This window comes from Peromyscus maniculatus, chromosome 1 (genome assembly GCF_049852395.1).
Source record: "Peromyscus maniculatus bairdii isolate BWxNUB_F1_BW_parent chromosome 1, HU_Pman_BW_mat_3.1, whole genome shotgun sequence".
In the NCBI taxonomy this organism is placed as follows: domain Eukaryota; kingdom Metazoa; phylum Chordata; class Mammalia; order Rodentia; family Cricetidae; genus Peromyscus; species Peromyscus maniculatus.
In genome coordinates this window covers 213,820,597-213,833,322 of record NC_134852.1, presented here as the reverse complement: position 1 = coordinate 213,833,322, position 12,726 = coordinate 213,820,597, and the positions used below count along the sequence as shown (strand labels likewise).

The window sequence follows — 12,726 nt, the reverse complement described above, 5'->3', positions numbered from 1 at the left end:
ATAGCAAAAGGGAATATGTTGGCTCAGTCCCCAAAAGTACTACCAAGAGACTAAGTGCATGGTCATTAGTCATCTGACATAGCTTTATTGTGGCTTAGAACAAACCAGGAATATGGTACTGTGGGGAGCCAGTGAAGCCCTAAGTAAATTTACAAAGAGTGGATGAAGTCCTGAGTGAATGTGTAGTGTTTGACATGGGCACAGCCATATCAAAAACCAAGTTTAAGACCCATGGGAAATTGGCAAAGTCATACTGGGGTCCAAGTACAAGTGTCTCTGAATAACTGTCCAGTGTGTGCAAGTACAAATATTTATGATTGACCAATATATGCCAAACTAGCAACTGCAACTTCTTCTTCCTAAGATTGTTGTCTACAGAGATTCCCTATCAAGACTAGCCAAGTCCTCCCCTCTGTGCTATAGAAAGTGAACATGCTGAGGTAGTTGGTACCACTTCATGAGAGTGCATATGGACTACCTGACCCCAGCTATTCTGTGTCCCTGTGTCTGTTATTTCTTTAATGTCTGTCATTTCTCATCCACCATTACCCTTAGTCAGGTACAGACACCAAGCCATGCAGGTTACCATACGGTACAGAAGGTAGAAAGCAGCTCAGATCTGGTGAACAACTGATGGTAGAGGGTGTTTGAAAGTCACATTTAACTAATGATGTTTTATAGGCATTTATAGTAAAGGAGGTAGCCCCTGTGGCTAGGCTAAATTCATAAAACTGAAACAGCATGAATAGAAGAAAGAAGTGCTCAATTATGATGAAATGCAAAGAAGAATGGAAGGCAATAAAAAATAAATGGGAAAATATTTAATTTGATGTTCAATTGCCCCTTACCCTCTATTCCCATTGACTTGTCTAGATGCTAATCATTCTTCTATAATGATCTTCTAGCTATGCATGTTGCTTCACACAGCTCCAAGTTTACTTTCCAAATGCACAAGACTATTCAACATTCATCTCCCTTGTGCTCCTAAATCATTATGTTGTTTTCTTGACCAGAATCCTATAAATTCTTCCACTGGATCAACTAGAGTATCAGAATTTGTCTTAGGAAATGCTCCAAGTCTGGTCCAAGAACATTTTTTTTGAGATAGGGTCTCAACTATTCATCCCAAGATGATCCTGAAATTGCAATATTTCTCCCTCCACCTTCCAGGTTCTAGGGTTACAGGTGTGTATTACCATCCTAGTTCTAAGCTGATTTCTTGTTTTTGCTATATCATGCTATTCCTGGTACTCACTGCTTGTTCATGTGATGTTCCTAAGCCACAGCCCCCGTTTCTGTTTATACAATTCATTTTCATCTTCACCCCTGCCAAGCTTCTTAACGAGCCTGTTTATGTACTTCTGCATCTTCACACCTTAGACAGAGATGGCACTGGGCATATAATAAAGACCGGAAAAGTGCTGACAGTGTAATCCAGTCATCTGTCAACCTTCATGAGGGCCTGGGTTTTTATACTTCAGAAAACTACTTATTGACAACTTCTCATTTACCAGGCTTTGTATTAAACTAATATGTGTTGCTTTATCTAGAGAGGTGAAGTAGGTAGAGGAATATTTTTGAAAATGAAAGTGTTAAAAAGAGAAGGGAAAGACTAACAGATTTCAGTGCATCAAACCAGGAATGACTGGAGGCTTTCTGATAGGATGTGACCACTAACTATATGGTGATAGGAAAGGAGAGAGAAAAGACACCCAAATCTCTTTTTTCATGAGATCCCACTGGTTATGCTGTTACACTGGTCATCACAGATGTCTACACTTTTGACTGTTCTGCCCTGGGATTATTAAGGAACCTCCCCTTATGAGGCAATATGGAACAGTGGGGGAAAGCAGTAACTCAGCATCCATTCTATTTGTCTGTTAGGTTTGTATGTCTTGTCCTGGTTCTGCACATCACTGGATGTGTGGCATTAGACAAGTTGCTTCAATTACTATCTATAAAGATGATACACCCATACTACTTCATAGGAGTACATGAGATACTAGAGGCAAAACATAAACATATACAAATACTCCTTAAATGTTCCTCTTCTGTTGTCTTTCCCCATTAGACCTGAAGAATTTGAAAGTACTAGACAAGGACAATAAGCAAAAGGTGTTCCTCTTCAGCAATCCCCTATATTATGGAAAATGTTTTTCCTCAAATGTCAATTCTTGCTGATATTACAGTGTTAATTGTTAGTTGCTAAGTATATCCTTGGAAAACTTGACATTATTTATAGATGTTTTACTCTGAAAATGTGAAAAAGGTTCATGTAAATTGTAATTTCTCAATAATGATGGATAGCAACACAATTATGAAATTCAAAACTCTCTGGTTTCAATTTCTCTACCTAAGTCACTAGACCATATTTTTGCAATTTTGAAAAAGAAGTACATTGTATAGAAGGAAATTAATTATTCTTTCTCAGTTTCAGCAAGAAGTACATTTATTACATGTTCAACAAAGTTGTATTCACTTTATCCAAATGAGAAATAGTTGAAGGACTTCATTATATTTGGAGAACATTTCCATCAATCAGAGATTTAGCAGCCACCAAAAAGAATTCATCTTTTATATCATGGGTGTGACTTATAATCTCTACACTAAAAATATTAAATATGAGAGCAAACTGTTCATAAACTTTAATGTTCCTCAGCAAAGAAAAACTGCTTTGTGTTTTTGAAGATATGAAGAATTTAAATGAAACTTACATGCTTGAAATTATTGCCAGATGCAATAAAATTCCAGCACAATTCACTAGCTGCATGGTATATTTCACTATGATTTACTAAAAAGTATTCAACAATTCTATGTTTCACTGAAATCTCAAAAATACAAGTATTTCATTCACAAAACACATGGTTTGGCAGGTTTCCAGAGTGGGAATTTTCTGGAGGGAAGATAAATTTATTGATTAAAATAAATCAAATAACTGACATTTTCCTTAGAAAACTTGCAAAACATAAAACTGCAGAAGTTGACAGTCTCACAGTTTGAAGCAGAACAAAACTCTTGAGATATGACTTGTTTATTATCAGACTTCATTAGTATCATAAGTAGATATTTAAGAATTTCATATTAACATTGGGAAAATATGCATGTAATTATATACATATACATATGCAAATGATTATAAATCTTTGGAGTTTTTAACCCATTTCCACCCAATGTACAGTAATATGCAGTAAACAATGAGCATTCATGAATGGAATATATGTAGAAGTAATTCAGATACTTAAGTATGCTGACATAATTTCTTTCTACCCCATGCTATGGCTTTTCTCCCTGTCCTCTCACTATTCTGGCCACACTTCTACCTTTAACAATTTGTTATGGGCTGGACAGTTGTGTGCTTTCCCCCAATTCATGTTCAAGCCTAAAGCCACAACACAGTTGAATCTGGAGATGGGGCCTCTAACAAAATAAGTTAAGTAAAATAAGATCAAAAGGAGGGTCCCTGACTTGTGACCATTAGTGTCCTTATGAGGACTCCAAAGAGCTCTCCTAAACTGCGTTCCAAAGAGGTCACATTAGCACACAGAGATTGTAGGTGCCTACAATCCAAGAGAAGAGACCTTGCTAGCAGACTTTACAGTATCCAGAGCAGGAGAAATGCATTAATTATTTAAGCTATTCAGCCTATAATATTTTGTTATGTAAATTTACAGCAGACTAACACAACAATTAAACTAACTCAATGCTGACAATTATAAAACTAGTTTCATATACTTCCTTGATCTTAACATTTTAGGGATTTGAGTAGAAGGAAATCCCATTTAAAAGCTGGACAGTCTTGTCATTGGAGATTTTCACACGAATCCTTGAATTATTTAGCTTAGCTTTTCTCTAAATCAGGGAATGCTTGAGGGGGAACCTCAGTCATGCAAACTTATCAAATTAGGACATATCACTACATCATAAACTTGGCCTATCTTCCAGAAGATATTAGAGGATGCATGGGTGTACTAGGTGTTTAAGTAGTAGGATTAACTACCTAATAATGCTAAATCCATTCATATTATTAAATACAGACAAACATTTTGTACATCAGAATATTTTTAAAAAGGCATTTGTTGGTAATGTTAATGAAAATTATTGTGGGTTAAGCAATATGTACATTGTTTGGCCTACAATGAACTCCTTGCTTTAAATAACTAAATACCTTCTATTCAGCCTAATTTAAAAGTATTTTAGTATTCTTATGTGTTGCCAAGTCTTAGTCAAATCATAGTAGCTGACTTCCAGCCTAGTCAGTGTGACAGCTGATCAGACCATGTTTATATAAGATAAATGCCCAGATATGACCAACCACAATATTATATCAGTTTCTTTTCCTTTCCTTAATCTGGAAAGATTGTTTGCTCACTGGTGGACCTCTCTGAATTTTGACTGGATCATAACACTACTTCATTCATGAAACAGCTGTTAGTTCAAATAAATTCTTCAAAGTTTAATTTGTCATAGGCTTTTTAAACTTGTTAAAGGTTTTGTATTTTGTGTGTGCATGTGTCCACACACATGATCCAGTACACGTATATAGAGTCCAGGAGACAATTCCCAAGTAAAGTTCCTCAGGGGATATTCACCTGTCTTTTCTGCTCGCTGGCCTGGAGCTTGCCTAGTAGGCTAGTGCGGTTGGACAAGGAGTCCCAAGAGTCTGCCTGTCTGCCTCCTCAGAGCTGGGGTTACCCGCACGGGCCACGACCCCTGGCTTTTTAAATATGAATTCTGGGGATGGAATGAACGCAGGTCCTCCCACTTGCTCGGTATACTTTTCACTGACTGAGTTATCTCCCTAGCCCTGTATTTTCTCATGTAACCACTACAAGAAAATAGGAACATATACTCCATCTTACTACGGAACATTACTTCAGAAAATGGACGCAGTTCTGAATTAGTCCTATATTCGTCTCTGTCTCCTTGTCTGTTTTTATTGTCTTCACACGGTGAAGTTTTCTGATCTTTTCGTCATTTCATGCCTCCAAGGCCCTCATCAAGACCTATACACTGTGCCAACCTAGTAAACAGAGGAACAGGAATCGGATTGCGAATTTCATGAGGCCTGGAACACAGTGAGCACTCAAATATACACAGGAAGAAAGAAAGAAGAAAGGAACGCGGAAGCGAAGGAAGGAAGAGGGATTGATGAATGAAAACATTTCCCGAAGAGGGCATCCACAACAATTCTTGCTTGAACTCAAGTAAGCGTGGAAGTGAGCACAAAGCTTTAAAAAACAAACAAAAAACCCAAACCCGCTGGGTCAAAGAAGAAAGACAGCGAGAAAAAGGAGGAAAAAGCAAACAAACAAAAAACAGCCACAGCCAGGGAGATAGGAGATCCTGGGCAAGTCAGGCTGTTGCCTTGGCGACCTCAGAGCCAGAATGGCCGTAGCCTATTGGCTGAGCCGCTTGAGCCAATGAGAAGGCACGATGTTGATGGGGTTCTAAGATGGCTGCTGCGCCGCTGCTTCCTGGCCGGTAAGTTCGGCTTCGCGCTGCTCGAGTTGGCGGCGGGCTTCGTGGCGGGCCTGTCGGGCTTGGGTTCCGGGCAGGGAGGGCAGCGGAGGAGTCTGGGCGGCCGGGCGTCACAGCTCCTCCGCGGGGTCGCCGGAGCGGGCTAGGAAAACTCGCCCGTGGCGGGCCCCGTCTCCGTCCCGTTCCAGGCCGAGCGAGGAGGGGCCGGGCCGCCTGGAGCACCGCAGGCTCGTGGGTGCTCTTGCCGTTTCGGGGAAAGCGACTGCGGCCAATGGGAGCGAGGCTAGACCTTCGGCGTCCGGGCCGGCGTTCCGGGGGGGATTCTGACGCGGCTTGAGATCCGGAGGTGGCGCGGCCCCCAAACACCCAGAGCGTTCCAGGTTGTCAGCGGGAAGAGGTGAACCTTTTTAGAGCTACCCTGTCGCAGCCTTGAACTTCGTAAGTATTTGCACAATGGCGTGGACTGCATAATTTGTGCATCTTTCCATACAAGGTAGAGAGGCTCTCGGGGGGGGGGGGTTAGTTTCCGGGCTGTGGCTGTAAACAAACATTGTTTTAATTCACACTCACCCACTCTTGCAAAGAAAAAAACAAAAGGAAATCCCGCTAAGTAAATAGTTTATGTGAAATAAATCCGAACTCAGGCCTGTGATCCCCTTGTGTTTTCTGTGCTGTTTTGAAAAAAAGGAACACATTTTCTAACAATAAATAAGACATTTACGTTAATGTTGATATGTTAATCCGAAAAAGTACATTAACTAATTCCAACGTTCATGAACTAATTAAATACTTTATTGTAATCTTATAGGTTAGAGGCTGATGGTTATAATTATTTTACAAATAAGATTAAATTTAGATGTCTGTGATTATTTAAAATTGAATACAAAATTTATGATAAAATATAGCCATTTGATAAAAATAGTTTAAATTCTAGCATGTTGAGACAGGAAATGCTTATCTGTTGAGATTCTCAGATTTTTATCTTTTGGGTATAGCTTGTAAGCAGTTGGGAGGTCTAGAAAACACATTTCTCAGAGTACATGTGACTCAGTATGTTACTTAGTGTAATATCTTGCCTGATTTTTTTCACATGCAAAAAGTACTGAAAAATTATTACTAAATTTTTTTAGTAACTTAGTAGAAATTATTACTGAATTACTAATTTTAGCAATCTTATAAAATTACAGCCTAGAATCATTGTTTTGGTCCTCCCAAATCTTTGTCTCCAAGAATTCATCACCAACTTGATGCTCTAAAAGTACATAACTGAAAGCCATCAGGCTCTGCTTTTGTAAAATAAGTGGATCACAATGAGTTAGGCCTGTTGTAAAATGGGTTGATGTTAATTTCTAATAAGTATTGTGATGAGGATTGATGCCTGCCTCTTTGCTTGTGTGCCATGGCCTGCTTTGTTTTTCCCCTACTGCCTTTGTGTCTTTTGTTGTAACTTCATTTCCTGTCCTTTTTCAGTGGCCTGGGTGCAGGGTGTATTCTTGACTGGGTTGTGAGGTAGAGGAGAGAAACTGCATTTCCTGAACTTTCATCAAGATTTCATGATTGAGAGAGAATAGTATAATACATCAAAGAGTGAGGCAGTTCTGGGCATTTGGGGCACTGGCAACATTAAGATTATAAACATTTTAAAGGTGTGAGACATCTCAGGGGTAGCTGATCACACTCTCATTTTAAAGCTTAGAAAGGATGGAGACCCAGGCAGATGCAATGGCCTGCTCAGGGCTGGAAGTCATCTGAATCCCAAGCCTATTTTATTTTAGCTCCCGTTAGTGGTCTCCAGTTCTGACACAAGCTAGAACTTTTATTATTGAGATTTGGTATCTATGGTTTCTGTATTTTGAGGGATGATATTTATAAAACTTTTTAAAAAATTATAAAAATGAGGTGTATAGTCAATATCTCTGGTAACAAGTGAAGGATAATAAGTTTTTTTTGTTGTTTTTTTTTTAACCTAATGGTAGATGATAAGTGCTACTAGGGAAAAAATAAAATAATTTTGATTTAAAAAAATACTGATAATTAGCTTAGTAACTTCTAGTACTTTCATTATAAAACTTTGTAAAAAAGAAAAGATTACCAGCTGCTGAACCACTTTGTTTCAAATGCATTGTTTTCTGCCAATGTGTGCTCAGTATGGCTGTGTTTGTTTTTTTGAGGGTAAAGAAAACCCACTTTATTTAGATTTAGAACAGTACAGAAATACATTCAGTTCATAGCAAATGTCTGCCCAGAACAAAAAGATGTATCCCATGTTGTGTACAAAATAGTTTGTAGGGTGGGATAAAGCAACAGTTGCAATGGTAATGAGTGTATGATATTAAGGTGATATTTGAAACTTTAGAAAAAGGGATCCCTGGCTCATTTACATCTTCCTTGAGGCTCTCATGATTAAATTAAATATTATTGAGTTACAGGTTAAAAACTGAAAGCCTACAAATTAATTAATTGGCAGTGCTGTTATAGGCCTGACTCTAATCTACATAGAAGAATTGACTTTCTGTTTGTCTGTTATTCCACATCTTTTGAGACTGGCTGGATTTTCTCAGAGACTAATTTGGGACTTTCTCCCTTAAAATAAAGACATGCATCCTGAAAGGAATGAAAGAGACACTTCAAAGAAATAAAGAAACTCTGTGCAGAGAAGCCCAAACAAGAGTAGCAGGAGCAGTTGGAAAACGTATGAGTGACACATATTGATAGGAATGGAAAAGCAATATCTTCAAACAGGAGCCCATGGCAGAAATTACTAAGCAGCCTCTCCATATTGGCAGGTTTACAGTTGAGCTGCTGCTTCAGTGGACAGCTCCATTTTGCAGGCTCATTACCCGCAGTTAGCTAAGTTTATCAGCAGAAGCTTGAATCTCCCTAACATGGTTTTATGTTTTCTTTTTGTTTTGTGCCACACCTCAATATCACAGGAAACTGACATGTGGCTAAAGATTTTTAAGGACTGAGTTAAAAAATATACCTTATTTGAAGTTTGTATTATGGATTTGGCGGTTCTTTTAACTTTTTTTTCTTTAGGTACATTTAAGAAACTTTCAAGCTAGGAAAATACCATATTGAGACCAGTTTTGGATACCATATCAAGCAGTAGATAAAAGCAATTTTGAAAAAGTTCAAAAAGCCATGAAAACTGTATAGCTGCCTGGAAACTGATAAGGAAAAGCATAACTCCTGTAGGGTAACTGAGACTGCTCTCCATGGGGAAGCACATTTGAATGCCGAGAATGTCGACTGTGAAACTCCAGACATACTAAAACAGAGGTCTACTTGTAGGTGGCACATGTTATTGAAATTGAAGGTTCAGGTTGAGTAACATTTCCTTGAAATGGTATAAACATTGCTCTGTGCGGCTACAGATTCTCTTCTGTTTTTTATACTTTTGTTCCCAGGCTCTTTGAGAATATCTAGCATGTAGTGAAAAATGCCATGGGCATACTTTCTACAGTAGGCCCCAAGCATGCTTTAAAAAATGTCTGAAATTTGTTACAGTTTTAGTATCCTCAAATGGATAATGACCCTAAAGATGTTTTAGAGACCATTACTATTCTGCTCTCCCTACTGACATATTTTACTGAGTATCTCAACCAAGTTTAGGGGTTGGTGCAGGTTTTATAAGACAGAACATGTATAACTTGGGGTCTTTACTTTGAGTTGAACTTAAATTCTGGATAGAAAATTACACACAATGGTTAGAGAAGACCTTTATAAATAAGGAACATTAATGTTTGAGTTCCATTAATGGTCTGGTAATATGCCTCTTGTTTTATTGCCCTATTCGGAGGCTAAATACCAGGTTTACTTAGAGAAGCTTCATGTCAGACTGTGGAGATTAGGGAGGAACATGATTTGTATCAGTTGGTAAATGAAGCACCACAAATATCAGAAACTTCAAAGGTATCCTATGGGCCCTTCTATCCATATTAGGAGTGATAAAAATGCATTTCATGGCCTCAGAAATATTAGCAAGAACCACTGAACATTTGTTTTTTGATGCACAGTTCAAGTTTATTAAAAAATAAAAAGATTTTTAGCACCAAACATTTATTGAGCCCCTAGACTCTCCTAAATGCTGTTGAGTGTTGTATCTCATTTAATACTCAGACTGACCAGTGTAATTATCCTGTGCTGCAGATAAAGAAACTAAGGGTCACAATTGTTGAGTGAGTTCCTTCTGCCTCTAGTGGAACTGGAGTCAGGAGTCCAATCGTCATGGTCCTTTTAAAAAGCCAAGAGAATGTTTCAGAAAATCAAGTACTGGTAAACCTGGCCTAAAAACACAAAAATAAACCCTGTTTCTTTAAATCTGAGAGAGGATTCTTAAAAGAAAGCAGAAATATATAATTCAGAGTAATGCAAAAATCCTTGATACCCATGACCTGAAGAGAATGGGGTTGGTTTTCCTGCTAGATTAATTGCAAAATAGGCCAGGAGACCCAGCAAGACGGCTTTCTGTTCTTTTGTTCCTTCTTACTGATAATGAATCTTGAGAGATGTAACTGTTTTTGGTTCAATTGTATGAAAAAATAGTTTGTACTATGGAAATCAAATGAAATGATTACACTAATTCTAAAAGACATTTTCATGAAACTTAGTGCTTATACCAGTGAGCTATACAGATACTGTTGAATACTGTTCTGAACTTTTTGTTTCCCAAATACATAGTATTGTCATTCATGAAAACTGTATGCTTGTTAAGTTTTGGAATTACATTTCATTTGGTTTATTTTAGCAAACAGTATAAAATTTAAAGCTAGGATATATTTCCTACCTACCATACTTTTTATTTACTGTTAGTTTTTTTTTTTAAACACTTATTTATTTTGTGTATGGGTATGCTTGCATACACACAGGTGGAGAGAGGTCAGAGGACCTCTTACAAGAGTTGTTTTTCACCTACCATGTATGGATGGAATTCAGGTCATCAGGTTTGGTGGCAAATGCCTTTAACTTGCTGAGCCATCTTGCTGCCCACACTACTATAACCTTTAAAACATATGTATACAGCTTAAAGTTTTTTTTTTTTAACTGTTAACCTGCTCTTAGACAATAAGGCTTTTGAAAGTTATATGTGCTTCATTAGATGATGCATCCACCCACCTTTATTTCATCCTTTAATGGGTACAATGTGAAGCATGTTATTTTAAGCCTTAAACTGGCTATGATGTTTCGTGCGTACAATCGCAGCACTTAGGAGGCTGAAGCAGGAGGATCTTCATGAGTTCAGGGCCAGCCTGGCCTCCAGAGTAAGGTCCTGTCTTAATAAGAACAACAAAACAAAATAAAATTTAAAAAAATACGTTGTTTTAAATTCCTACAGAGTATATTGTTGTGTTTGGCCATGGGTGCTTTACTAATGATTACACAAATTCTAAAAGACATTCTAAAAGAAAAACTTCATAGGATTATCTGCTCTACTTTGCCTGCCATGATCAATGTTTCATGTAGGCAGAATAATCCATACTTTAGAGAATTCATATTCTGTTTTATCTGGAGATGTGTGTTGTAACATACTTAAACTGTTAAATTACTTTTAAACTTTTTTTTTCCAACTTAACACAACTTATTTTAGCAATTTTATATGGATGGTTCATCTCATTTTAGATTTTAAATTAAATTGCATTGGTAGACATATTGGTCTCCTGGGAGCTCTTGTTAGTGGTTTTAAAATAGGTTCCGTGGCTGCTATTTGAGTTTGAATTCATCTTTCCCTTTTTCCTTGTAGAAGAAAAGATGTGGAGTGGGCTGTTGCCTCCTGGGCTAAATGAAAGTGATGTTGAGTCAGATTCTGAAGAGGAAGCCACACCAGAGAATCCAGGGCTTACGGAACTTAATTTGCAGGAAGATGGAAAGACTGACAGCAGTAGGAAGCCCAAGATGCCAGATTTCCCAGCAGGCGAGCCAAAAGCTGAGACAGAGGCTGATGCAAATGCATATGAACAATGTCCTTCTGGGATTCCCTTAAACATGTGGAATGTAGGTTTCCTCTGTGATGTTAGGAAAGTGTGCATGTGCATGTGCATGTTTTCTCTGTATTTGTGCTGTGGGCAGAATATGTTGGGGTATAACAGACAGCAGAGGGGGCTCATAATATTTTCACTGTTCTTATTAGCCATGTGGATACTTTGATTCTCGTTTTGTTTTACATAAATAAAAAGAAAAACTTCATAGGATTATCTGCTCTACTTTACCTGCCATGATCAATAAATTCATTCTCTGTTATCAAACAGCTTATATCAAAACCAATGTATATCCCAATTCAACTGAGAGTTGTGAGGACTGGAGTATCTCAAGAGCTTTAGAAATGGCAGAGCATAAGGAGTTTACTTAACATATCTGTTTGTTGTTAAAATATATGTTTATCTCCAGCACACACACACACACACCGCTTTTTTTCTTTTTACATAGAAATTTCAAGAATTGCATAAAAAACATTCTGAACAGAAAAATTCAACGTCAAGATTCAGACAGAAAAAAAGAAAACGCTCCAAAAAAGGTGTTTATTTTTTAACTTAGGTTGTTAGTTGTACTAACTCTAAATGGACTAATTGAGTTAATTTCTTAAAACGTGATTTTGAAATAATAGCTGAATAATTAAGTATTCTAAATTCCTTTTAGGCAAATTGAAGAATGAAAAAGAATCTCACAGGTAGGTGGAATTTAAAATAGTTACTATTTAGCAGTTTTGTGGAACTTTCTAGATTACTGCGCTACTTACCTTGATAATGATCAGACATGAGAAGTAGTCATTGAAGTGTAATTATTGCAACTAGTTAAAAATAGTCAAAATAAAAAGAGTCATAATTTGTGTACATAGACTTAATTTATCTTCTTGCAGTGAGCAGTCCTCAAGTGAAACACAATGGAAGGAACTTACTCAGTATTTTGGAGCCAATGATAGATTTGAACCCCCAGTTAAGCAGAAAAAAGTTGAGAAGGTAAGAACCATCTTATTATTTATATATTATTCCATCATATATTAGCTAGCAGGACATATTTGTGACTAGCCTTGCCTAAGATACTAGTTCATTAATTTATATAATTAGAAACAAAATATCTTGCTAGTTTAAAACTCATCAGAAGAGTAAGTTGTGAAAGTATTATTGTGAGGGCCTCACTCTTTTTGCCTTGTAAGAGGCTGTCTCACTGAGACCTGAAATGTAGCCGGAAAGTTTCTCTGGCCCCCACTGTCCCGCAGCCGTTTATAAAATGATCATTCAGAGGCTTATA

The 12,726-nt window shown here is 37.5% G+C and overlaps 1 protein-coding gene across 3 annotated transcripts in view; it reads left to right on the top strand.

Moving 5' to 3' along the window:
- Nucleotides 1-1,837: 1,837 nt before the first annotated feature.
- The window catches only part of Fam204a (family with sequence similarity 204 member A), a 34,148-nt gene continuing 23,259 nt past the window's right edge, over nucleotides 1,838-12,726 (top strand). The window contains exons 1-6 of one of the 3 annotated variants that reach the window (XM_006978464.4): nucleotides 1,838-5,481; nucleotides 5,667-5,916; nucleotides 11,222-11,472; nucleotides 11,905-11,992; nucleotides 12,115-12,145; nucleotides 12,335-12,434. In XM_006978464.4, coding sequence (XP_006978526.1) covers nucleotides 11,230-11,472; nucleotides 11,905-11,992; nucleotides 12,115-12,145; nucleotides 12,335-12,434 — 462 coding nt within the window. In that variant the 5' untranslated portion in view covers nucleotides 1,838-5,481; nucleotides 5,667-5,916; nucleotides 11,222-11,229. Of the gene's footprint in view, nucleotides 5,482-5,666; nucleotides 5,917-11,221; nucleotides 11,473-11,904; nucleotides 11,993-12,114; nucleotides 12,146-12,334; nucleotides 12,435-12,726 lie in introns of those variants that run through there. The other 2 variants (XM_006978465.4, XM_042266091.2) reach the window with 2 other exon arrangements.